Genomic DNA, 25,973 nt, shown 5'->3' on the forward strand with positions numbered 1-25,973 from the left:
TTTGGTAGTAGAGGATGTAAAGACATCGTCATGCGTAAGCTGGATGTTTATCCTTTCCTAAGACTAAGAGTGATAAGCAGAAGGATGTCAGAGGCAGTGTGAACTATTCCAGCAACAGGGCAGGAGCCTTTTCAACATATACATTTATGCTGATGCTTTTATCTGATCTTTCACTCCGTTCTCTTATTCTAAATCTAGACACCCCCCCCTTTTGTTTTTAAAGACTTTTTTAAATATTTGAGAGAGAAAGTGAGTATGAACAGGGCAGTGGGAGAAGGAGAGCAGAGTCTGCTTGAAATTCTGAGTGCAGAGCCAGACATGGGGCTGGATCATCGACCCTGAGATCATGACCCGAGCTGAAACCCAGAGTCAGACGCTTAACTGACTGAACAACCCAGGCCCCCTAATCTAGACCTTCTTAATCAAATGTCATCAGTTTATGCATGTTATAATATATATTGCTCCATTAAACTTAGTTTCATTACAAAGCTGCCCAAAACTTTAAGCATCATCGTTAGCCTGCTAACTTCTATTAATTCCCATCAAGCCAGATGATGTGGTACCATTTATACATTTACACATCTATCCACTAATACTCTCATCGTTCAGGTCAGGCCAATTTTCCTATTAAACCTGTTCTTCAGATGTCTTATGGTCCAGCTTGTTCTGCTATGATAGTTATGTGACCTCTTCTGGCACCAAATATAACACACTTCCAGAAATGGATGTGCTGGTAATGTTTATTTATATCACATCAGCCACATTTAAGTCCTGGAGATTTGTATTTACATATAGCGTCCAATACATTCCTGGGAGAATTTTCTTTTTCTTTTTTTTTTTTTTCCCCAAAAACAAAAACAAAACAGGAGGCAATCAATATGACAGTCGGGTAGCCTAATGAACCTCATGTTTCTCTGGGGGCCTCATCTGGGATTTCGGAGTGAACTGTATCCAAAGGCTGCCAGTGGCAACTCATGAGAGAGTCATAGAGTTCCTCACTTTTCACCATAAACTCCTTGTTTAGTTCCTCAATGTTCAAATGAAGATTTGGATCTGTGGAAACCAATAATGCAGATGAAAAAAAAAAAAGCCTTATAGGACACATATTAGCAACGGCTTACAATTAGCATTTTGAAACATTAGCAGGAACATACTGCAGACATTTCATGTTAGAATCTTTAAATTGTGTTTCCTTTCAATAATATTTGAAAATAGAAATTATTATTTTACAAAATTGTCTCACCAGTTGATTAATACAAAACCAGTGTATAACAGAAGTCAAGTGAATGTAGTTAGCAGGACTCTAAATCCACCTCTGAATAGTACCTTTTTCAAGGGTCCAAAAGTACCATCTCAACTATAATGTTCTTGTCTTCTAAATCTAAAAAAAAAAAAAAAAAAAAAAAAAAAGGAACAAGGAACGCCTGGGGTGGCTCAGGGGTTGAGCATCTGCCTTCGGCTCAGGGCATGATCCCAGTCCTCGGATAGTCCCACATCAAGCTCCCTGCATGGAGCCTGCTTCTCCCTCTGCCTGTTTCTCTGCCTCTATGTCTCTCATGAATAAATAAAATAAAATCTTTAAACAAAAAAAAAAAAAAAAAAAAAGAAAATAGAAATTAAAGCTGGAAAAGCAGCGCTACAGACTCAATGAGCATCTCCGTGGTGGAAGAGATGGAGGAGATGAATGGACAGTATTTGGAAATGGACTCAGTTTGGGGCAAAAGAGACAGTGAGGTTCAAAGACTAGCCCTGAGTTTCTGGTAGAAGCACCTGGGTGGACGCAGCACCAGTGAGCCCATACCAAATCCATAGGATGGGGCTTTGAAACCATAAACAAGCTGCTTCATTTTCTTAGTTAACAGATTGATGTAAGTGATGCAAACTGTATAGAGCAACTAATTTAGAAACAGAAGGGGGCCTGGCCTTTCTTCTCTAAAACCTGGAATCCTATAATGAGGTGCTGCTAGGTTATCCTGAAAGCATCAGACCTATATACTTATTCCAAGTTGTCTGGTTTCCAAGATTTTTAATACCATCCTTTGTTCTCGCTCTTCATACCAAATATAACTGAAGAAGCCCTTCCTGTGTTCCTTTGTAATGTTTGCAAGCTCATTCAGGACCGTAATGTTTTACCTCCTAATACTCACACGGGATCATGCTATTCACTTGTATTTGTGTGCCTGTTATGAACTAAATGTTTGTGTACCCCTCTCCCCAAATTCATATGTTGAAACATTTACTTCCAATGTGATGGTATTTGGAAATGGGGCCTTTGGGAGAGAATTAGGGTGCTATGTGCTCATGAAGACTGGGCCCTAGTTTGATGGGATTAGTGTTCTTATAAAAAATGGACTCCAGTGCTGGCATGCTCTCTCTCCTCCCCACCAGGTAAGGAAATAATGAGAAGATGCCCATCTGGAAGCCAGGAAGAGAGCTCTCACCGGGCACTGAATCAGCTGGCATTGTGATCTTGGCATTCTCAGTGTCTAGAACTGTGAGAAAAAAAGTTGTTATTCAAGCCACCCAGCCTGTGGCATTTTGTTATAGCAGCCTGAGCTGACTAATGTCCTTCTGTACTGACACTAGAACCAACATCTATCACATAGGCCTAATGTGTCTCATCACATGAGCTACTTCCTACTTTCTTCACTGGAAGCATTCATGACCTTGTTGTCTGACTCTTACTTGTCAGAGCTTCCCATCCCTTTTGAACTACCTTTCTTTTGAGAGCTTCTGGTCATAAAATTAGAGGTTTCTTTTTTTTTTTTCCTCCTGAACTTTCTGAATTTTTTAAAAAAATATTTCTTTTGAGAAAGAAAGAACACTCAAGCAGGGGGAGGAGCAGAGGGAGAGAAGCAGACTCCCCGCTGAGCACAGAGACCCACAAAGGGCTTGATCTTCTGACCCTGAGATCAGGACCCTAGAGCTGAAATTGAGAGTCCAACGCTTAACTGACTGAGCCACCCAGGTACCCTGTGAAATCCTCTTTAAGGACCCTGGGGCATGACCTTCCCTTCACTGTTATGAGTAGTCGTTTGCTAAATGGCTCCTGACTCTGCAGGTTCCTGGTTGCAACAAAGGTATCAGGACCACAGTGCTTATGAGCACTGTCTGTCCCGTAATCTGTGGCCTAGAAAACAGACCGTGTAGTCAGCTTTGAACCCTAGATTAATGATCTAGGCCCTTCCAGTGATGTTGGCCCTAGTGGTAAAGAAGCCGACAAAAGACAAACTAGTTATATCTTCCCTAAACCTGGGGGCCTTCGAGACCAGGCTGTCAAATACAGTAGCCAGTAGCCACATGTGATTACTGAGCACTTGAAATGAGGCCAATCCTAATGGAGATGTGAGGTCAATATACACCACATTTTGAAAACTTGGTATTATGATTTTAAAAAATCTGTCATTTTTATATTCATTACATGTTTAAATGTAACCTAATATACCCAAAATATTTCAAGTACTGTAATTTCTTGTCTCTTTATGTTGTTTATTTCAATAAATATATTTTTTATTTAAGTTCGATTTGCCAACATATAACACCCAGCGCTCATCCTGTCAAGTGCCCCCCTCAGTCCCCGTCACCCAGTCACCCCCACCCCTCCTCCCCTTCCACCACCCCTAGTTTGTTTCCCAGAGTTAGGGATCTTTCATGTTCTGTCTCCCTTTCTGATATTTCCCACTCGTTTTCTCTCCTTTCCCCTATAATCCCTTTCACTATGTTTTTGTTTTTGTTTTTTTTTAATTTGCCTACTAGAAAATTTAAAACCGTCTATGTGGGTGGATTTGTATTTCATGTCACATTTCCCCTGGACAGAGCTGCTACAGCTCTATGAAGAGCTTACATTAACCACTGAAGAGGCTATTACCTGCCAGATGCTGTCAAAAACTTAAAGGCACTTTAGAGGTATTGTCCTCACACTTTTTTTTTTTTAATTTTTATTTATTTATGATAGTCACAGAGAGAGAGAGAGAGAGAGGGGCACAGAGACATAGGCAGAGGGAGAAGCAGGCTCCACGCACCGGGAGCCTGATGTGGGATTCGATCCCGGGTCTCCAGGATCGCGCCCTGGGCCAAAGGCAGGCGCCAAACCGCTGCGCCACCCAGGGATCCCTGTCCTCACACTTTCTACGAGGAGGTTGGTTTTAACATTCCATTTTTCATATGGGGACGCTGACTCCCTGGAGATGAATTTGTCTGGAATGACAGAGCTTATAAGTGAAATGTGAACCCTGGCAATCTGCATTCAGAAAGCACACCTATCGTAGGTTTTGCTTTTATTTCTATATCAGTCTCCAGGACTGATGAAACCTGGGAGATTTGACTCATGCTTTCACCAGAATGAAATCCCCCTGAGAACTCAAAATAGGCACCTCTTCTTATTCATGTGTCAAACATATTTCAATAAAATTAGAACTGTCCCATAGCATTTACAGCTTTCTTTTAAACATTGGTTTCATTTGAATATTGAGCACCTGCTAACTTGTTGACTTTGTATTAGTCACTGCGACTACAAAAATGGCGTTCCCACCTTTGATGAAGCACAAGGCAGTGGGTGGTTTGGTCTGGTGGGGGTGCCCTGGGAGTGGGGGAAATGACAGATGCCTGCCTGTGAGGATGCAGGCAGAGGATCAGAAATAGGCGAGGGTATTACCTCTGCCTGTCTCTTCTACTGCTCTTTCTCATAACGAAAGTAAAAACAAGCCAGACGTTTCCTTCCCTTCCTCGAAGACAACAGTCAGAAACAGCCCTGCTCTGGGCAGATGCACTGTTTTCCTTTCAGAATAGATCTAGAACTATGGTGGGTCAGGGACTTTGCCTGACACCACAGATGGAGCCTGTGTGGTCACCCAGGGACCAATGATCCCAAGGGAAGCTAGGAAGCCAAACCCACAGTGATCACCTCCTACTTCTCCCCTTAACAATCAAAATTAAAGCAGAATTAATCCCAAAGTTTACATTTATGGATGAAACAGATCTTAAAAACAACATATTGTCTTCTTAGTGTTTGGAAACATCCCCATTTTCTAGTCCTTCAGAGAGACCCAAACAGGGATGCCTGGGTGGCTCAGTGGTTGAGACCAGGGTATGATCCCCAGGGTTCTGGGATCAAGTCCCACATCAGGCCCCCCCACAGGGAGCCTGCCTCTCTCTCTGCCTCTCATGAATAAATAAAATTTTAAGAAAAAGGGAGAGAGAGGTGGCTTAGCTCAAACTTTCCACAGAAGCAATTTCCCAAAACCAGACTAACTGCTGAAGAGAATGGCTTACACAACCTACATAGGAATTTTCAGGTAGACTCACAGCTTCTAGCCAGTTGGGTAATGAGTAACCTGGAAAAAGGTTATTTTGTTTTCAACCATGGCAACATAGTTTGTTACCTTCAAGTGGGTCTTCATCTTGTTTCTCTGCCAGAGCTGTGCTTTCCTATGTGAAGGAATCAGGATGTTTAGAAAAAAAAACTTTACCTAAAGGTTTACTATCAACACATACTTTTAAAGAAAACATTAGCTGTCCACATGATAAACGACTATCATTATGAGATAGCTGAATGAAGTCAACCAAAAAGTCATAAAGGAGGAACACGCCTGACGAAGGCCTCCAGCCTCTCTGAAGCTTCTGGGAACTGGCATCCCAGGGCCCCAACCAGGACTAGACATAGGGACCCTGGCATCCAGACTCCATGCACTAAATGCCCAACTCCCTACCTGGAGCTCTGCCCTTCTCTCCAGATGGCAATCTGCAAACTCTCCATGAGCACATTGTTCCTGTAGTGTTCTAGTCACACCCCCACCCCACGGCTCAGCTAAAGACCAGGACAGAGGCTTAAGTAGATGCCCTACAGAAAAGCAAAGCAGTTGATCAGAGAAGTGAATTCCTTTTTTAAAAGATTTTATTTACTTATGAGAAACACAGAGAGAGGCAGAGACATAGAGGGAGAAGCAGTCTCCCTGCAGAGAACCCAAAGTGGGACTCAATCCCAAAGTGGGACTCAATTGGGATCATGATCTGAGCCAAAGGCAGATGCTCAACCATTGAGCCACCTAGGTGTCCCAGAGAAGTGAATTCCAGAAGCACTCTCTAAATCTTGGTTAGTTAATCCAGACCCCATTGGCTCTCCTGGGACAGTATAAGCTTCTAGGACTCCTCTCCATAGAGCTCCCCTGTTGGGAACTATCTTTGTTAAAGGATGTACAGCTGTTCTAAGGAACAAACCCACCCAGAAAGAGCCTCCCAGTAGCTCCAGGCTCCAGGTACAAATGAACTCAATTAAGCCTCCCTTGCTAGGAAGGATGAGATTATATTGAAAGCCAAAGACCCTCTAGCTCTTCTATAAATCTAACTGAAAGTATGCCTCCCTTTCACTCGGAAATAGATCTTAGTTTGGGACATAAGTTATATGGTTACCATAAACAATCTCACCATTGGCATATTTTTCCTGCTTAGAAATGGCTAAGACAGCCAGAATCTGTGCATGAATGAGGCCTTACATTGTCCAAAAAACTTCACATTCATCCTTTTTGACATGTGTTCTAGTAAATGTAGATCCTACATTACCAGGGGGCAGGGGGTAGATGCTCTCTGGAGAGCCTGGTCTCTAATGCAGCAGGCACCTGGGCAATGCCTGTCGTCCTTGAAGAAGGGAACAGCCAGTAACGGGTTTCTTCTGTTAGTGGAGTTTGGGACAGATGTGCTGATGGAGCCCAAAGACCTGAGAATCATTTTGAAGATGTCCACTTCCTCTGATCTTAAGACACGATGTCAAAATGCAAAGGGTTCTCGGGAGGCTGAGCTCTTGGAAAAGGGCTAAGAACACAGGTGTGCTGTGTGGGGAGAAACGGGCAATAAACTGTGACATCTGGCAGAGGTCACACTTCCTTGGGCAAGACTAAAAGCAAGGGCATGTGAGCGAAAGACGCCCACCGCACGGCCTTGCCATCTGGAATTTGCTGACCAGCTTCCTAACCAGAACTCCTCCCAGGAAAGCAGGCAGGTGGCACAAGTGTGCTAACCACAGCCACCGAAAAGAATATATTTATAATTCCTGAAATTGCATGTTATGGTAATAATTTGCCTGGAGAGTGGGATAAAAATTCCAGAAGGTGGCAACAAAAATGGGGAGAAGAGAGTGGGAAGGAGGGACAAGGAGAGAAAAAGCCGTTTCCTTTTACAGTGCAATTTATGTTTGTTTTTTGTTGTTGATTCTTACTGTCTTTTACTTCTTTGTCGAGTGTTAATTTCATTTTCTCACAAGTGGGCAGAAATCAGGAAATACTTTCATTTGTGAAGTCTGAGAATATACTCAAACCTAGACTTCTCTAAAGATAAAGGTAACCACCAGAAGACATACAGTCCACCTCCCAAAAGATCACAAAAGGGAAGGAGAGGGGCACCTGGGTGGCTCAGGTCATGATCCCGGGGTCCTGGGATCGAGTCCCACATTGGGTTCTCGGCAGGGAGCCTGCTTCTCCCTCTGCCTCTCTCATGAATAAATAAAACCTTAAAAAAAGGGAGGGGGGTAAGTGGTGGAAGAAAAAAAAGTCTAAAACTCAGACAATGCAGCAAAAGTGGTTTTTTTGTTTTTTTTTTTTTTAAATGATGCACTATCAAACATCTGCTAAAAGGGTAAAACCTGATTTGGATTTTAAAAGAAAAAGCCAAGAAATCTAACATGATATTTTATGTAGAAAAAGGCACAACTAAGACTTGAGAAACTGAAAATGAAAGTTTAGGCAACAACAATAACAAATGCAAGTTTTGAAAACTGAGGTTTTGGGCTCCTGGGTGGCTCAGTCGGTCAAGCATCGGTCTTTGGCTCAGGTCATGATCCTGGGGTCCTGGGATGGAGCTCCCTGCTCAATGGAGAGTCTGCGTCTCCCTCTCTCTGCCGCTCCCCCTGCCTCTTCCCCTCCACTTGTGTGCTATCTCAAATAAATAAAATCATTTAAAAAAAGAAGAAAGATTTAATATTTAAACGCTCAGCTTTTCTTTCTCTAACTCTGGGTTTAAGGCACAGGCCATCCCACAAGGAGGGCATTACCAAACAAATTGGAGAGAAAACTAACACTTTGCCTAAGTGCTAATTTCCATACTACATAAATATCTACAGTCAGAAAAAAGCAGCACAACCAACAGAAAAATAAGGTGGATGAAGGACATCAATGTGGTCACAGAACACAGATATAGAGAAACAGTTTAAAAGGTATCTGCCCTCAATAATAGACAATTGCCTTCCTCACTGGTCACAGTAGTTGATCGCACACAGAAACAGGCAAGTGTACCCACAGCAGCCATGAAAAGTGTAAACCCAAGCAGGCTTTTTGGTGAGTAATTTGCCGTCTGAAATTTTAAATGTTAGATCCTTTAATCCAGATCTTTCACTTCCAGAATTATTTTAAGATTTACTGATTTGGGAGGGAGGGAGAATGGTCAAGCTGACTCCCCGCTGAGCCCAGAGCCCAACTCGGGGTTCGATCCCAGGACCCAAAGATCAGGACTTGAGCTGAAATCAAGAGTCAGAGGCTTACCCGACTAAGCCACACAGGTGCTCCTCCAAGAAACTTATTCTTAGCCAAAAAAAACACTCAAATACTTGGAGGTAGGTAAAAGTTCGTTAATGCACTGAGAACATTTAAAATGTTGGTGGATAAGGGATGAGCACATCCAGATGGGCAACTTTTAAAGAAAGCTCTTTATTAAAAGGGAGAACTTAAGGGGGGGGGGGCATGGGAATCTTCTATTGTAACTTATAAGCAGAAGCACAGAGTAGACCAGTATGTACTACTCAGTCCATTCTTGCTCAAGCCCTCCCCCAACTCCCTAAGCAGAAATAAGGCCCAATCATGCTGATTTAAGCAAGACTAGAAGGGAAAAAAATCTAAAGGATGCAGCTGCACTAGTACAGGGCTTTCTTCTACGTGGGGAGGAGATGGGGAAGAGGTAAGGGATAGGGAGAAGGATGAGGGAAACTTTGCCTTATATTCTAGAACCTCTCTCTGATTTCAGGAATAGCTTTCTCTAGTAATCAAAATATCAGAGTACCTTTTAAAAGTGTGTTAATGTTTTCTGCTATGGCAAAACAAAACACAACTACCTCTAGTCCTATTTTCAGAGTAAAATCGATTGAATGATCATCTAAAATTTAGTAGCAAGAACTCAGGCACAGACTTCATCAGCCTTGGATTCTGTTTTTGGAAGATAGTCAGGACTTAAGTTGTTTGCAAAATCAGCTGCTACTCTCTGGTATTAAAATGGGGGAACCAAAGCCCTGGCTGCGGGGATTTGAATGAGAGCATCTGGAGGCGTGATGGTGGGGAAAAAGCAGCTTCCCTGTTGGGCACGTGGATGATCCAGGATTCATTTCAGGGAGGGATACCTTAGGCGTGACCAGAGATTGAGCTGGGCATCCAGAGGTCTCCCGCACAGAGCGTTGGCTTCCACTTCCATCTGCTGCACAGCCACAGCCGTAGACAGAAAGGGAGTAGCCACAGTGCTGTTGCTCAAACCAGGTGCCGGAGGGGTAACCCTGGCAGGGCCGGAACACTGGCTTCCCCCTAATAGCAGAGGGGAGACAGCAGGCATGACGTCACCAACCAAGGCAGAATCATTCACAACCCCAGGACTCTTTCTTCTTTCCAGGGAGGCTCAAGTAAGGATGGGTTTCTGCAATCTCTGTTTAAGAGCACCTATTTCCAAAGCAATAGTTTGTAAAGTGCCAAAAATCATGTAAGAAATAAGAGTGCAGATGTCACTAAACTCTCACTCTGAAATAACAATAAAAAAGAACTAGAGCACGGTTGGCCTCCATTTTCATTCAGGGTAGGAAAAAAAACAGCTTACCTTTGCCAGTGCCAGTAATAATTATTTTGTGGAGCTATGCAAAAACCTGTAAATCTCTCCTGCCCTGCCATTTCACCACTTCTCTTGACAGAGAGACCAGGTATCCACAGTTTTTATTCCTGTCTCAGTAATTCCAGCTAAGGGGACCAACCCCCTCTCACCCCAGCAAATACCCTTCACAGCTGCCCCAGAACAGAGAAGGGTAATCACACTTAGTGACAACACCTGCTAGGCAAGGACTGGCTTGACTCTCATTACGATGGGGCTAAGGTGTGGGTGGCTACAGGGGTCACCTGGGGGGACTTCTGCAAAGTGATGAACTGGATTTAAGCTTGCTATCACCCCCCCCCCCCCCCAACTGCTGGCAGTGGGGAGAACAGCCAAAAAGCCAGTGAGGGGACACAAAGGAGTGTTCTTGAAGGACTGACTGGAGTTCCAGCCCACCCCCTACGGTAACTGAGTCACTTGTAATAACTAAAACCTTAAGACAAAACCACAAATTGGTGTTTCCCTCCTCAGTTATCTTCCAACTATTGGAACTAGCGATCAGTGGGCCTTTTTTTTTTTTTTTTTTAAATAGTGTCTGCAGGTCGAAATTATTATCCTGACCAACTGGTGGAAAGACGTTGTAGAAGGAAAACACACGCGCACACACACCTGCCCCACCCACCCCCTTAAGGCCCGTACAGGAAAACATTTTAAAGAAACATTTCTGTAGTTCACTATTTTTAAAAACACAAGAAAGCGTGCCTTCCCAAATTTCAATGTGCATATGAATCACTTGGGCGTGTTGTTTAAAATGTAGGTCCTGATTCAATAGATTTGGATTCTAGACCTGGCTCAGGTTCTACCCGAGTAGCAAGCCTCACAAAGTGTCAAAATGTAAGAAAGTAACTTTGGAATCCAAATAGGGGCCCTTTGGGTCTGGCTATTTCCCTGCAGCTTATCCGTAAGTGTTTGAGGCAGTCTATATTTACCTGCAATGTAAAAAAACAGTAATCATGATATCAAATCATTCATTCACCCATTATTTACCGAACGCCTACTTACACAAAGCAGGGAGATAGAGTGGAGCCTCTACTCCAGATTTCCCCATTCTTCCTGGGAGATGTTATTGATGAGCAGCTGTGGAACACATTGCCAGGCGGCCACCCACTAATGTGTCTTTTTCTTCCTCAATAACACGAAACCCTGATTTTATTCGGAGGCAGAGATAGGCCTCGCTAAAAGACATTTCCTAGCTCTCCGGGGTACGTGAGTCCAGCTGGCCAAAATCTGGCCAGTAAGATGGAAACAGAACTGTTATAACGGGGGGCACCTGCGTGGTCCAGCTCAGGTCATGATCTCTGGGTCCTGGGATCGAGCCCCACAGTGGGCTCCCTGCTCAGTTGGGAGTCTGCTTCTCCTTCTCCCCCTGCTTGTGCTTTCTACCAAATAAATAAAACCTTAAAAAAAAAAAACAAACCCTATTATAAAGGGATTCAGTAAAGCTGTGTGGGCCAAGGGAGTTGGTTTGGCTGGAAGGAGGCTTATTCCTATTGTCCTCCACCCTTTCCCCGGGGCATAGTGCTGAGATGATAGATATGATGGCTGGAGCCCAACCTCAGCATTATTTTGGCCTGTGACATCACGGAGGAAGTCATGCACAAGAATGTAGGATCTGAAAGAGAAAACGGGTCTGGGTCCCTGATGTCTGTAGACTCCTTGTACCAGCACTACACGGGCTACCTCCAGATTTCTCTTAAGAGATAAATGTCTTGTTTAAGCCACAGCTGTTTTAGGTTACTGTATGAAGTTAAACACAATTCCTAACTACTATAGCAGCTTAGCCATCAAATAAAATATACAGTAATTTTTTTTGTTCCTTCTTGTTCCTTCTCTCATTTTAGAGCTGTACTTTATAAGAGGAAAAAATCAGAACTTTTGCTTTGAATGGGTGAGAGATAAAGTTGTGATCAGAAAGTAGAAGCTAAACGTTAATATAAGGGGGTAAGGAGGCTGAGGAAGGGAGAAGTCAATGTTGCATGTGGAAATCACCCAGCGTGATGGCAGGAGCTGGGTACAGAGGGCCATGAGCAAAGCTTCAAAGAAGATGGACCTTCAGGGGCTTTGTTGATGATGGTGACAAGGAAGCGTTCACAAATATTGTTTTGCTCTCTAAAAGCTCCAAATGCCAACTTCTGATATTTCACCTGCATTATCCCCACGAAGCAGGTGAAGCAAATTTATACCAGGGCCGACAACTGGCCAGTGTCCAGGGGAAGTAGCTCACTCTCAGCTTCCCTTAGCTCTATGTGCAAAGGAGACCAAAGTACTCTGGGGATGTGCACATGCACCTCTGTAGCCCTAAAAGTTAAGACTTGCTACCTGCCAGTGAGAAAAAAGGGTAATTGAGCAGGAATATTAGACTCTCATATTTCTAACACAGCTGACTCTTCTATGCTATATTCTGCTTTGAGCCCAGCATATCCACCTGACCAACTGCTGCCCCTCTGCCCCCCCCCCAAAAAAAAACTGGCTGTTGTTTTCTTTAGCAAACCAAACAAAGCCAGGCACTCAATAAATATCTGTTGAATGAATGAATAAATCAATGTGTGGCTCAAGTGTAAAAAGCTTTTCAATCAATAATTTAAAAAGCAAAACAAAAAGTCCTGTTTTGCTTGAGCGTTAATGAACTCTTAACAGTTGGTGGTTTCTTGGCAACTGCAGTTTTCACAAGAATGAGATTAAATGGCTTTTTTTTTTTTTTTTTTTTTTTTTGCATCCTGTGTTTGGAAAGAGAACAGTAGGTTTGCAGGAAGTATGCGCAGTTTGGATCCAGTTGAACAAGTATGTAATTTTGCATTGTTTTCCCTTAGACAGTGAAAAACTGCTTTGTCCTTCTTTGTGAAAGTTTGTGCCCAAGGAAATGTAGAAAAGCAGCAGCGCTAGGGTCTGACCAGGGGGGTGGGGTGGGGGTGGGGGTGGGGTGGGGGGCTGTTGCTTAGCTGTGTGGTTTTGAGTTATTTTTCTAGACTCATTTCACATTCATAACCTCATACTGCATTAGTACATTTTAACTGTAGAGGCACCAATCCTTTGGAAAATGGAGTGAACTTTTATCAATGCTCTCCTCCAAAAATGTACATAGACAACTTTAGGTAGAATTTCAGGGTATTTAAAGCCGCCAGAACTTAGCCATAAACTCTCTCGGATTGGGATCACCTGGATAAATAAATGCTCTTCACGGTTTTTCCCAGCTAATGGGTTCGTCATTTCTGACAGTTAAAAAAAAAAAAAAATGACTACACCACTTTGCTTTATGTCCACGTTGTTTATGGTTTTCATTCTAGAACCAGCCATATTCTAAAAGATTCCTAGTTGGAAATAAAAGACTTTTTCCAGCCATAGTGTTCTTCTTTAAGATGCGACAAATACTTAAGAAGAAGTGTGATAACCTGGCAATACATAGTAAATACCCCGTTACAGGGCTAGGTTAAAGGTAACTTCAAAAAAAACCTACTGAATGAGTAGTAATTCCCATCATACAACAGCTGAGATCTCCCTAGGCTAAAGAGAGCACCAGGGGCTTTTCCACAGACAGAACACAGGAAAGATCTTGAAACATAGGTTCATTCAAAGATTTTTTTTTTCTTTCTGGATGAGAGACTATTAGTTTTGCTTTTAAATAAACAGATACGGGGCCCCCTGGGTGGCTCAGTGGTTGTGCATCTGCCTTGGGCTCAGGGCGTGACCCCGGGGTCGTGGGATCGAGTCCTGCATCGAGCTCCCTGCAGGGAGCCTGCTTCTCCCTCTGCCTGTGTCTCTGCCTCTCTCTGTGTGTGTCTCTCATGAGTAAATAAATAAAACCTTAAAAAAAAAAAAAAAAAAAGAAGAAGCGATCCCTGGGTGGCTCAGCAGTTGAACGTCTGCCTTGGGCTCAGGGCGTGACCCCGGGGTCTCGGGGAGTCCCGCATCGAGCTCCCTGCAGGAGCCTGCTTCTCCCTCTGCCCGTGTCTCTGCCTCTCTCTCTCTCTCTCCTGATTAAATAAATAAAATCCTACAAAAAAGGGGAGGGGAGGGGAGGGGAGGGGAGGAGGGGAAGGCGCTGTAAGCTCAGCGCGCCACAGGGCTGACGAGCCGGCGCCGACGAGCCCCCCGCTCCCACTTGCAGACCCAGCTGCCGCAGCACCTGCGAGATGCTGACGCTCCCGGAGGTGTTCCATCAGGCGTGCGCAAAGCCGTGCTGTCTAACAGACCTCTGCATCTCCGTACCCTACGGGGAGCTCTCAGACGTCAATTAAGGCGATTTCTGTTTTCACGACCGGAGCCGACCTCGGGGCTCGGGGGTGAGAGTCCCTCCGGCACGTTCGCCGAGGCGGCGTGCGCCCGGCTTGCTCGAGCGGCCCCTCCTTGCACCCTTCGGGTCTAGCGCCCTGGCCCCTCCTCCGGGTGGTGGGGCGACGCCGGCCGCAGGGACCGCACGGTCCGCGCAGCCAGACGAGCTGGAAGGGAGGTGCGCAGGGCGGGCCCCCGACTTCGCGCGCTGCTCTAGACGCCGCAGGCCACCCCCTCCGTGCCTTACTGGGAGGGAGCCTCCTCTGTGCTTCGGGCGCAAAAAGGAGACCTTCCTTTTTCCGAACTCCCTAACCTTCCTAATTCCCGTCCCGGGTCCCGCACCCCACATCTGCAGGTGCCTCCCGGGGTAGAGCACCACGCCGCCAGAGGCCCCGCCCACTCTGGGCAGGCCACGCCCCCATGACGTCACGGAAACGAGGGGCTTCCGCAGAGGCTGCCCCGCCCTGCTCCCCTGAGACCCGCCCAGCTGGCGGCCACCTAGGACGTGCCTGCTTGCTCCCAACTTTTGTCTCCTCGCCTTGAGAACGTCCTCATGCGGCGTCCTTGTTTCTTCTCCTCTTGGAAGCTCCGCGCGATCTTCGAGCGCTGAAACAGTTTCCACGGAGGCAGGCGCCCCAAGGGCAGCCCTGAGCTCGTGACGTCAATTTGAGCGCCGGCGCAGGAAGGACCCCCACGTGCGCTGGCGTCCGCTTTCGTCATTCCGTGTCGGCGGAGCGGGGCTCGCGGAAGGGGCACGTGCGCCGCTGAATGGAGCTGGTAGCTGGTTGCTACGAGCAGGTCCTTTTTGGGTTCGCTATTCGCCGGGAGCCGGACGCAGGCGGCGAGCACCGGGAGGTCAGAGGGGGCGCGCGGAGGGACCGCGGGAGGAGGTGCGCGGGTGGGTCCGGGCGGGTTCCCCCGCGGCGGAGGTGGGCACGGCGTCGCAGGTAAACACTTTGATCTCTTAGGGCTTCATTGATGAATCGAACCCACGCGTGTAGTTTAGTTTAGTTTTTTTTTTTTTTAATGTAGAGTGGGCATTTCATAAGACGAGGTCGTGTCTGTTGGGTTTCACAGACTTTCTGAGCGCGGTCCAGGAAGGAAGCTGGCGTTCCTGGGTTCAGGGTTTAACGCCTGTGAGTTGACAGCCAGTTTCACGTGTTCAGGGTTTAATGAAAGAACAGTTTGCTCTTTTATTGAGTTTTGTCTTGGGATTTTTCAAGATAGTAGAGCTGAGTCTGGATGAATCTCTCATTGGTTAAAAAAAAAAAAAGTGTTCCAATTTATTCAGTAGTTTCGGACTCTTTCCCCCCCCCGAGTGGGGGGGGGCATTCGTTGGTAAAGGGGGTGCGAAGAAGCCAGAAGGAATGGATCCGCGCTGGAGAGCTCGCTAGCGTGAGGAGAGCAAGGGGGACAAATGCATGGAGAAAATGACAACAAAATACAATTATCTTTACCAGATGTGTGAGCAGAAATGTTAAGTAAGATTGCCTTTAGTGAAACAGGTAGTTAGGACCTGTCCAGGACCAGAAATAAGATCTAATTTTTAGCCTAGTCATGTTTTTTTCCCCCTAAGAAAAAATAGGCTTCTTCACCTTTTTTATTTTTATTTCTTCAGTATTTATGTACGAAGTCAAGGTGTCAGTCTTGAATTAATCAGAAAACTGGATGTATATAATTTGACTGATTACTTTTGTTTATTTCGTTCTCTACCTGGTCATTAATCTGCTTTTGGCCGGAAGGTGACATCTCTTGAACGTCTAAAGATGGTGCTATTGATTGTGTTTTCTTTGTAATGAAGTTGCTGTGTTGTCCCGGACACATAGTCGTCCTCACAGCAATAGCCCGAGGCGGGTACAGCTGACTCTGTCTTACAGGTGAGAGCCTGAAGTTGAGATAGGTTAGGTGACCTGCTCCGGGCCACAAAGGGAGACCTGGGACTCCGGTCCTCAGGTGTGTGTGAAATGTGAAGCCCTGACACTCGCCACTACTGCTGCTAAACCTAGACAGACAAGTAGCTCAGATAATCAGCATTCCTTCTGTAATATGCACAAAGGTTTTTTGTTTGTTTTTACCGCGATAGCAGTCCTCAGGAATATTGTGTCTTTATTCAGAAGAGCTCCTTTGGTCCTGGTTGCTGGAAGCAATGTCTGTTGCTGTAGGTATTTAGAAATTAATTTGCTGTAACACATCTTAAACATGTTCAGAGAGGTCTGATTTTTTTTTTTCCTTCTTCTTTGGTTTGTTTTGCTAATACTTCCTAATGCATCTTCTTCCATTTGAGGTGTGTGTATGTGTTTTCAGCTGCCAGTCACTCTTGGTGCTCATCCAGTCTCATTTATTTAATCCAAAAGTTGCATCTCCATAAGCATAGAGTTCTTGAGACTTCGTCATGGGTCATTCTGTGGGGCTTATATTGGTACTGATGGAAGGAAGCATAATTTTTATCCTGTTTATTTTTCTTTGTAAGACTTGTCATTATACTCCTCTGTATGTGGCATCGTATTTGTTTACTGTCTGTCTTTCCCCCAGGGATGGCAGTTCTGTTATAATAAGGACATTGTTTACTGCTATATATCAATCATCTAAAATAGTGTCAGGTACATAGTATTCATTTAGTATTTGAGTAAATTCAAATCAAAATCTGAACATTTGAATGAATGAATGGTATCCAAGCCTCACATATAAATAAATATATTAAGCAGTTAAGGGTTTGGCTAGGACCTTAAAGTAGCCCTGTCTCCATAATTGTTTTGGAGTCAGGATACCCAGCATGGCCTTCCCATTTCCTTGCTGCCTGCCGTATTTCTCAGGTTCTTTGTTTTTCTTAATCTATCATTGCATACTTTTCTTCTCCTTTTGTAAGTATCTACTGGTCATTTTCATGGATCGTGGAACCACTTAGGTGTTTCGAGTAACATCTGTTTGCATTAAGCTGCAGACATTTTTGTAGGGAGCAGAAAGGTACTTGGTGTGTGCAGTAGGAGGCTTGATTTACAAAGGAATTCAGAACTATGATATGATTGTGACATTGTGTGTTTTACTCTTCAGCAAAAATGGACTGCTGTGGCTGACTTCACTCACCATGCCCACACTGCCTCCTTGTCAGCGGTGGCTGTAAATAGTCGTTTTGTGGTCACTGGGAGCAAAGATGAAACAATTCACATATATGACATGAAAAAGAAGATAGACCATGGGGCTTTAGTGCATCACAATGGTAAGAATATTAGATCCTATAAGATAATGTTGAGGCATTATTACTTTACAATTTGACTTCATTTGAATGATTGATTAGGTGTCTAGGATGTAGCATGGTCTGTGCTAGGAAATACAGAAATGAAAAAAAATGTGGTCCTTTTTTTTTTTTTTTTTGTCTTGTTTTTGTTTTTATCCTTAAGTTCTTCACAGTCCATATTGGGAGAGAGAAGGAACTCACGTAACTCACTTGGTGGGGGAGTGAGTGGAAGCAGCTTTTCAATGAAAACTTCCCCCAAATGACATCTGATTGAATTGTCTTAAAAGTACCAGTTAGCCTGGCAGGAGAAGGGCATTCTGGGCAGAGCAGGAAGCGGAGGAGCACGGTAGCAGCCTCATGTTGATAGCTGACTTGGTTGAGGGAGTACCACATGCCTAGCAGTGTGCCAAGAAGCTACTGTTACAGCTTCAGATTAAAGAGGAGAAAACTGAGATTCAAAGATGTTAACTTGACTTGCCAGTGGTCACAAAATAATAGAACTAGAACTCAAACCTAGGTCTAGAGCCCATGTTTTTAACCGTTGTGTGCAAGTAAATATGTATGATGAGAAGGTGAAAATGGAGGTTGGGGTGACTGGAGAAGTAGATGGGCCAGGTCCTGGGTGGCCCTTGAGAAGAGGAGGTTAGGGATTGAATGGGAGGGAGGGGCCCTGCAGGCTTGACAACGTGCTGGCACCCAGGATGTGAGAGAGATGCTGAGCAAGAGCAAGCAGAAGACTGATGAGAGTCTTCTCTGTTGAAGCTGGAGGCTATGAATCGAGTAACATCCGTTTGCATTAAGCTCAGACATTTTTGTAGGGAGCAGAAAAGTACTTGGTATGTGTAGTAGGAGGCTTGATTTACAAAGGAATTCAGGATTTTTGGTGAAAGAAGAGATTGTTGGGCTACAGAAGGTGGGGGGGGGGTGCTCTGAATGGTCTATAGATCTCTGAAACAATAAAGCAGGTAAACTGTGAGTGAAGGGGGCCTGGTAGGGTTGGTGAGAGATGAGGTTGTGGGCAGGGATGAGGTTCGTAAGAGTTCACGAGTTGTGATGTGCAAGCAGCTCTAGGTGGTAACTATGTCCCGGGGTGTACGCATCAGGGACTGAACCAGAGAGGGAGGCGAGGCCACTGGAGTTGAGGAGGTCAGGGGTTGGTAATGCTCAGGTCATGCCTGGGTTTTCCTCGGCGCTGGTGAAGTTGTCCAGGGTAGTGGTAGGATCAACTAGTAGGCCGAATAGGTGTGTTTTTTTCAATATTGAACTCCATGCTGTTTTTACTGTATTTCCCCAGGGACAAAGAATGGAGGCTTAACACGTGTTCCAGGAAAGGGGCAATGGAAAGGAAGAACTGAAAATCGTAGCCCCGGTTAGACGTGCCCTTAGCTTGGGGACACTCCGTCATGTTGGCTTCCTGCAATTAAAGCCAGATGAGACTGCCACGCATTGGTTCTAGCAGTGAATTTGGAGTAGTCAGTGTCTGTCTTAGGTCCTTAGCTACTTTGACAAGCGTTTCCCTTTCCAACAGAAGCAAGGCTTTGATCGAATTCAACATGCGTTCTTTTTCCATTCTGTCTCATCCAATCCCAGTTCACACAAGAAAGTCTTCTCTCCCCCTTGGGTGTGGAAGAAATAGTTAGACCTGGTCTGCCTGAAGCCACTGGCAAGGTGTTCCACAGTTGGAAAAGGACTGACTGAGAAGGAGCTAGGATGGGGATGAAGTACAGTTCCTATTTTTCTTCATTCCTTGTGGAGTTCTTGCCTGTTTGTTTTTGTAAAAGAAATTTCTTCACCTAAGACTTTAAGGTATATTTCAGTAATATTAAGACGTTAGATGTTTTACTTTTACCACAGTGTAGCCTTCAAACCAGAAATGGAGTTTGCATTCAAAATGAACATTAAGTCTGCCTGTCTTGGTTTTTCCACAGGCACAATAACTTGCCTGAAATTCTACGGCAACAGGCACTTAATCAGTGGGGCAGAAGATGGACTCATTTGTGTGTGGGATGCAAAGAAGTGGGAGTGCCTGAAGTCGATTAAAGCTCACAAGTGAGTCAGGCCCCTTCCCCACTGGCGGTCTCTAGGTGCCAGTGAAGTTGGGGTCTAACTGTTGGTTTCCTTTTAGAGGACACGTGACCTTCCTTTCTATTCATCCGTCTGGCAAGTTGGCCCTCTCTGTGGGTACAGATAAGACGTTAAGGTAAGTCGTTAATGCTGAGAGCATCTTTTCCGAGTTGTGGTCTTTGTTCTCTAAGGACAACAGGAAGCTACCATCAGTATATTTTAGTATAATAGATTCGTTTTCTGTCTTGTCTCATTGCCGTCAGCTACTGAAAGGTATTGAACCTTTTCACAACGGTAGAGAAAAAAATGACAGGCTGTGTTCACTCGTACATAGTATATCCCAATCGTAAGCTGTGAAGAGGACGGTGGTCCTAAAAACAAATGTTTTAGGAGGTAAAATCTTTTGAAAATAATGTTAAACATTTTAAATATATTAGAGAGTACGGGAATGGATGAGTTACTCTTGCTTGATAGTAAATATTTCCAGTGTTGCTGTAAGAAACATATTCTAATTAGCTTCCTGTGTAGTCAATTGTTGTTTGAGTAAGTCTTCATTATGCTTACCTTTACGCCTAGTGTAAGTGATCTGTAAGTGAGCTGCTTATTTTGCAGAACATGGAATCTTGTGGAAGGAAGATCAGCATTCATAAAAAATATAAAACAGAGTGAGTACTTTTATTTGGAATGTTTTTTATAACTTCATGGAATATGAGTGTATGTACATCCACATATACTTTTATTTCCCTACTTGATGGTGGTTACCTCCTGGGGCAATAATTTAGGTTACTTTCCTTTCCCATTTTATTTATTTATTTTTCTATCTGTCTTAGAGGTTTTTATTTATTTGAGAGAGAGAGTCTGTACACGCAGCAGGGAGAGGGAGAAGCAGACTGTCCTGAGCAGGGAGCCTGATGTGGGACTCGATCCCAGGACCTGAGCCGAAAGGACTGAGCCACCTAGGTGCTCTCCTTTCCTTTCCCATTTTAGATGGGAATTCTCGTCATGACTGTCACCTACCAGGTCTATGACTTAATGATTCTTTGAATCCAGTTCATTTTCTAAAACTTAACTTGTAAAATATGTACCGAAGTTTGTTGTGAAGGGATAGTGGATGTGAAAATGCACAGTGCAATCATTTACTTTTTTAATAATTACTCTGATCATTTCTTTTTCTTGTTTATGAACTAAAAAAGCTTAGTGTTTTTAACTTACAGATGCTCACATAGTTGAATGGTCCCCAAGAGGAGAGAGATACATAGTTGTCATCCTGAATAAAATAAATGTCTATCAGCTAGACACTGCGTCTGTTAGTGGCACCATCACAAATGAAAAGAGAATATCTTCTGTTACATTTCTTTCAGTAAGTGACCAGAAATCAGTGATGGGATTTTAGTGTATATGGTGATGGTTGGACTTGTTGATGACATTCTGGATATTCTTTTTCCCTCTTATAGGAGTCTGTCCTTGCAGTGGCTGGAGATGAAGAAGTTGTAAGGTTTTTTGACTGTGATTCACTAACGTGTGTCTGTGAATTTAAAGCTCATGAAAACAGGTATTTTCTTTGCCAGTCTCTATGTGCATCTATGTGTAGTTTTCATTAAGTGTTAATGTAGGCAGTAGTTTCATAAAACAGTGTCCATGTTTTCTCATGAACAACTGCAGAGATAGACATTTCTACATAAATATTTTTGGGGAGAGGATGGTGGAAATGTTGTCTTCTTGGCCTTAAGTTGTACAAAAGTGGGGATATTGGTATCAGGGCTAGTGATTTGCACAAGATATTTTTCCAGTAATATTATTAATCTTGGGGCTTGAAATCAACCATATTTGAAGAGGAACAAAAAAATTAAACAATGTTGAGCTTTGCCAGGACCTCTCTTTTACTTATTCCCACTTCTTCCCCCTTTGTACAGTATTGGTTTTTTTCCTACAGGAGAGATAGGTGACAGTATTGACTTGTTTTGTGCCAGTCTTTCTTACCTGTTACTGCTCGCTATATTTCTAGGGGATAGACACTGATTCTCACAGTAAACAGTTATAAGTGACTTGGCCAAAATTACTATACTGTTAGGTGATGGAACTGTGATTCAAACCCAGATCTATCTGCCTCTTTTTTTCCTACTATTTTGGAAAAGGTGATAATGAACAGTTGTACTTGAATGTGCTTCATTTGCGTGTTCTTCAGTATCTTAAATTTAGTCATAATTTTTATTTTCTAAATAACAGTTTTTAAGAACTGTCTTTGTAAGTACTTTGAATACTACAGTCCGTGTACAGGCCCTGGTTTTTCCCTGTATTGGGAAGTGTTCATTCAAGGGCATTTCAAATGTACTAATAACAATAGAACACTTAAGATAACACTTAAATCCGATCTTTAAAAAAAAAATAGCACTTAAGATATTTGGCCATTCATTCACACTGATTTAACAGGTATTCATGAGCATCCATTAAGAACTGCACTAAGTATTTAATTATGAACAAAAAAGACAAGAGCTTGCTTTTGTGGCTCTTATAGAGGAGCTAAAGATGATAAAAGAGTAAGCAGATAATTCTAACTGGAAAGAAATAGAAAAATGTGCCTTAAGAATACCAGCAGTAACTTAGTATGACTGGGAAAGGGAAGGGGTAGGACTCTACAGATGAAAAGGGACCTGTTTCTAGAGAGAGGAGAGAACTGCAGGCACAGTGGGACAGAGGAAGGAAAGAGCTGGGTGTATTTTAGGACTGGATAATGGAGCTTTGTGACTAGATCAGAGTGAGCCAAACAGTGCATGGCCTTGTAGAAGTTTAGATTTTATATAAGAGCTTTAGGGAGTTTAGATTTCATATTAAGAACCTTATAGATTTTGCTTTGTTTATTTCTTTCTATGGAAGAAATTAAAGGCAGACAGACTAGTTTAAGGAAGCAATCCCCATAGACCCTACCACTTAGCGTCAGCAGTTGTCAGTTTATGGCCAGACTTGCTTTATATATATATATCTCCAGCCCCTTCTCTCTCTCTTGTGTTATTTTTTAAAAGATCTGAGTTTTGTAGGATTTTAAGCCTGGGAGTAACATGATTGATTCATAATTTTAAAATATTGTTAGCAAAAATGGAAGCAGAGAGACCAGTGGTCTACTCGGTAATCCAGAAGAATAACAGTAGTGGCTTAGACAAGGGGTGGTGGCCCTGGACGTGAGAGAAATGGATGTGTAGGAGGAAGCCATGGTTCATCTGTTGCCTTACTTGTCTCTTCATCCTGAGCTTGGGAGTCTCTTCACGTGAGGGACTTAAGTATCTATTTCCTTTATGATAACCTGATTATAGTTATCATAATCTTCTTTTTAACTTTTTCTTAAGATATTGTTAACAGTCCATTTTATCTTGGGATTTGGTCCTTGAAAAGGACTCATTGACTCATAGGATGTGAAGCATAGTCAGATTTTATCACTGTTCCTTGCACAGTTTGGAAGCACTTGGAATTGAAAAATCAAGAGACTGTGTACATAGACTCTTTATGACAATATCATACTATGTGGGAGAAAGGATCTTTTATGGTGTTAATATTTCTATCCTAGGGTAAAAGACATATTCAGTTTTGAAGATCCAGAGCATCACATTATTGTTACAGCATCCAGTGATGGTTTCATCAAAATGTGGAAGCTTAAGCAGGATAAGGTCAGTGTCTTAGTACCATATAAATGCACTTTAATGCAAGTGTTATTATCAGTACTGCTTGAGTTCAGGGAGGTAGACTATTTTTCAAGGCAGAAGTCTTTAAAATCTCTTCCATGCATGCTTGATATTCATAGTTTTAATTAAAGTTAGGGTTCCAGGAGCTATCTTGGGGTTGGTATTGGTGAGTCTGAGCTGGCAAGGTGCCAGAACTCCTTTTTCAGAGAAGTGCTACTTCCATTTGTATAATGATGTTCTCTGTAAGATTTTGTTAAATAAAAATACTGCCGTTATTAAAAATTTGAAAATTACTGGTTGATAATGGAACCAACTTAAATTCTTTTCAGTAGCCTTGCTCTCACAGACCCTCTTCATTTATTATTCTTAATTCTCTTATAAACACATTCTATAAATGTGGTTTGTTAAGTGGTTGCAGGGTTTTGTGTTAAACCTAGAAATAAATAAAAGACATGGTCCTTTTCTTAATGAATTTACAGTTTTTGAATATTCAGAAACATGCTCTGTGAGGGCATGAGGGACATAGTCAAACCCAAAATGAATCAGGATAGATTTCTTCTAAATAGCATATTTTTTTCTGAAGAAAAATACCATAACTTTTAAATTAAAAACCTCCCAACTGGCTGGCTCAGTTGAAAGAATATATATGGCTCCTGATCTTGGGGTTGTTAAGTGTGAGCCTCATGTTGGGTTTAGAGATTATTTCAAAAAATAAAATGTTAAATAATAAGTTAACTTGATTATGGAAAAAGAAAAATCATTTAAAATTCCCCTATATTATCATGAATTTTTATTTCTTCTGTTTTAGAAAGTTCCCCCATCTTTACTCTGTGAAGTAAAAACTAATGCCAGGCTGACATGTCTTGGAGTATGGCTAGACAGAGTGACAGACACACAAGAAAGCCTCCCTTCAGCTGCAGAGCCTTCTGCTGGTAAGTGAAAGGGATGATTTTTTAAAAAATTGTAGCTCTTGAATTGTTGAAGTGGAGGAAATTCAGATAATTTTATTTTCTTGCCAACCTGTGTTTATTTCAAGAGGGGAAAAGCAGTCTTTAAATGCACTGTTTCTTGTATTTTAGTAAGTAAAGAGCAGTCCAAAATCAACAAAAGGGAAGCTGGCGATGTAGTACAGGAAGAAGAAAGGCAGTCCAAATCTAATGCAAAGAAATGTGGTTTAACTGGTGACAGTAATAAGCCAACAAAAGGAAATACCGTGGTGTCAACAAAGAAGAGGAAAATGGTAGAAATGTTGGAAAAAAAGAAGAGAAAAAAGAAGAAAACATAAATGATAGTGTGAATCTCACATTTCTCCTATGAGAAAAACTTCTTAGATGGAATCATTCGTTTCAAATGTGTCCGTCCCCCCACCCCTCCCGTGTAAAAGCTAGAAATTTCTTCTTTTGAAGAAAATGTACAGCTTAAAAAAAAAAAAACTTTTAAGTGTTTATTATTTTTTTTAACAATGGTAAAACTATTTTTGCTAGACAGCATTTTATGAATTATAGACCGTGGTGATATATATACTATGTTAATGTGTAATATATAATTTTTGTTGTTGTATAAAGCAAATAAAGATCTTTCTCAAAATGCTTTGGTTTAAAACATACGCAGTTTTGAACACATTCTTTACCAAAGATGGGTTAGAGTGGTTTTTCAGGTTTTTCTCCTAAACGGGGGAAGAATGATAAAGCTGCCTTATTCTATGGCTATGGTTCTAGTAATTTCAGTGCAGATTTTATTCATTCTGGTAACAAAGGTATAAAAAGATTTTCATACCAGGAGACATATTAAGACAAACTTAAAAATCACAGACACATAAAATATGTGTGTGTAAAGCCATATGCTTAAACTCGGGGCTGTGTGCATAACAAATTCATTAGTGATTGCCAAGCCTCATTAAACTACTCTGCTTCCAGGTTGTGGACAACAAGATAATTGAAGGGTCAGAAAATGACATTTCTAGGGTTCTTTTCCATCTGTTTCTGGCCAATAACAAAAAAATCACATAGTTAATCTAACAAAGATAGTCTTAAATTCTGCCTGTTGATTATAATCTTGTCATCAGTTATTTTTCCCCTCAGTAGATTCCTGAGTGTTTTGAAAAGGCACATTATTAGAAGATTCATAGATTTGAATTAGCCGACCAGATGTCAGATACCTGAGGCCAACAGGGAATCCCTGCCGTAGAGGCAAGATGAGACAGACATCTAGCATTTGGACACTGGAATTGCCACACTCTTCCCAGAAAGGAAATCATCTAGGAAATGAGCCACATTCTGTATCTAACATCTCATCCACCTCTTGGTTGACTTAGGCTTACAAGCGAAGATGAATAGAATTTTGGGGGTTTTGTTATGTTTTTGTTTAAATATTTTTTAGAGCAGTTTGAGATTTGTTACAAAATTGAGAGGAAGCACAGAGAGTTCTTCTATATCCCTGCCTCAACACTTGGAGCGGCCTCGCCCATGATCAACATTACTCCTAAGAATGGTATACTTTTTGCCAAGAATGACCCTACATTGACATATCATAATCACCCAAAGTTCATAGTTTCCCTTAGGGATCACTTTTGGTGGTGTACACTATGGGGACAAATGTATAATGACATGTTATAATCCACAGAATAGTTCCACTGCCCTAAAACAACTCTTCCTCCATCTCTCCTGTACCTGACCTCCCATAATCACTGTTTTTTTTTTTTTATTTGTTTTTTGTTTTTTTTTTTCCTTACTGCCTCCATAGTTTTGCCTTTTCCAGAATGTTAGGTAGGTAGAATCATTCAGTATTGTTGCCTTTTTCAGATCGGATGCTTTCACTTAGTAATGTGCACTTTAAGTTTCCTC

The 25,973-nt window shown here is 42.6% G+C and overlaps 2 protein-coding genes across 2 annotated transcripts; one reads left to right on the forward strand and one right to left on the reverse strand.

The window, feature by feature from the left end:
- Positions 1–829: 829 nt before the first annotated feature.
- On the reverse strand, positions 830–14,877 carry C35H6orf52 (chromosome 35 C6orf52 homolog). Its single transcript, XM_038584494.1, has 4 exons — positions 14,696–14,877; positions 9,377–9,554; positions 5,382–5,427; positions 830–1,053 (listed from the first exon to the last, which is right to left on the reverse strand). The coding sequence occupies exons 1-4, from the start codon at positions 14,875–14,877 to the stop codon at positions 905–907; spliced, it is 555 nt and encodes a 184-aa protein (XP_038440422.1). The 3' UTR covers positions 830–904.
- PAK1IP1 (PAK1 interacting protein 1) lies at positions 14,854–24,734 on the forward strand. Its single transcript, XM_038584155.1, has 10 exons — positions 14,854–15,012; positions 17,209–17,374; positions 19,321–19,441; positions 19,518–19,592; positions 20,069–20,121; positions 20,671–20,816; positions 20,911–21,008; positions 23,016–23,115; positions 23,939–24,062; positions 24,210–24,734. The coding sequence occupies exons 1-10, from the start codon at positions 14,926–14,928 to the stop codon at positions 24,413–24,415; spliced, it is 1,176 nt and encodes a 391-aa protein (XP_038440083.1). The 5' UTR covers positions 14,854–14,925; the 3' UTR covers positions 24,416–24,734.
- The last annotated feature ends 1,239 nt before the right edge of the window (positions 24,735–25,973 follow it).

Source organism: Canis lupus, chromosome 35 (genome assembly GCF_011100685.1).
Source record: "Canis lupus familiaris isolate Mischka breed German Shepherd chromosome 35, alternate assembly UU_Cfam_GSD_1.0, whole genome shotgun sequence".
Taxonomy (NCBI): domain Eukaryota; kingdom Metazoa; phylum Chordata; class Mammalia; order Carnivora; family Canidae; genus Canis; species Canis lupus.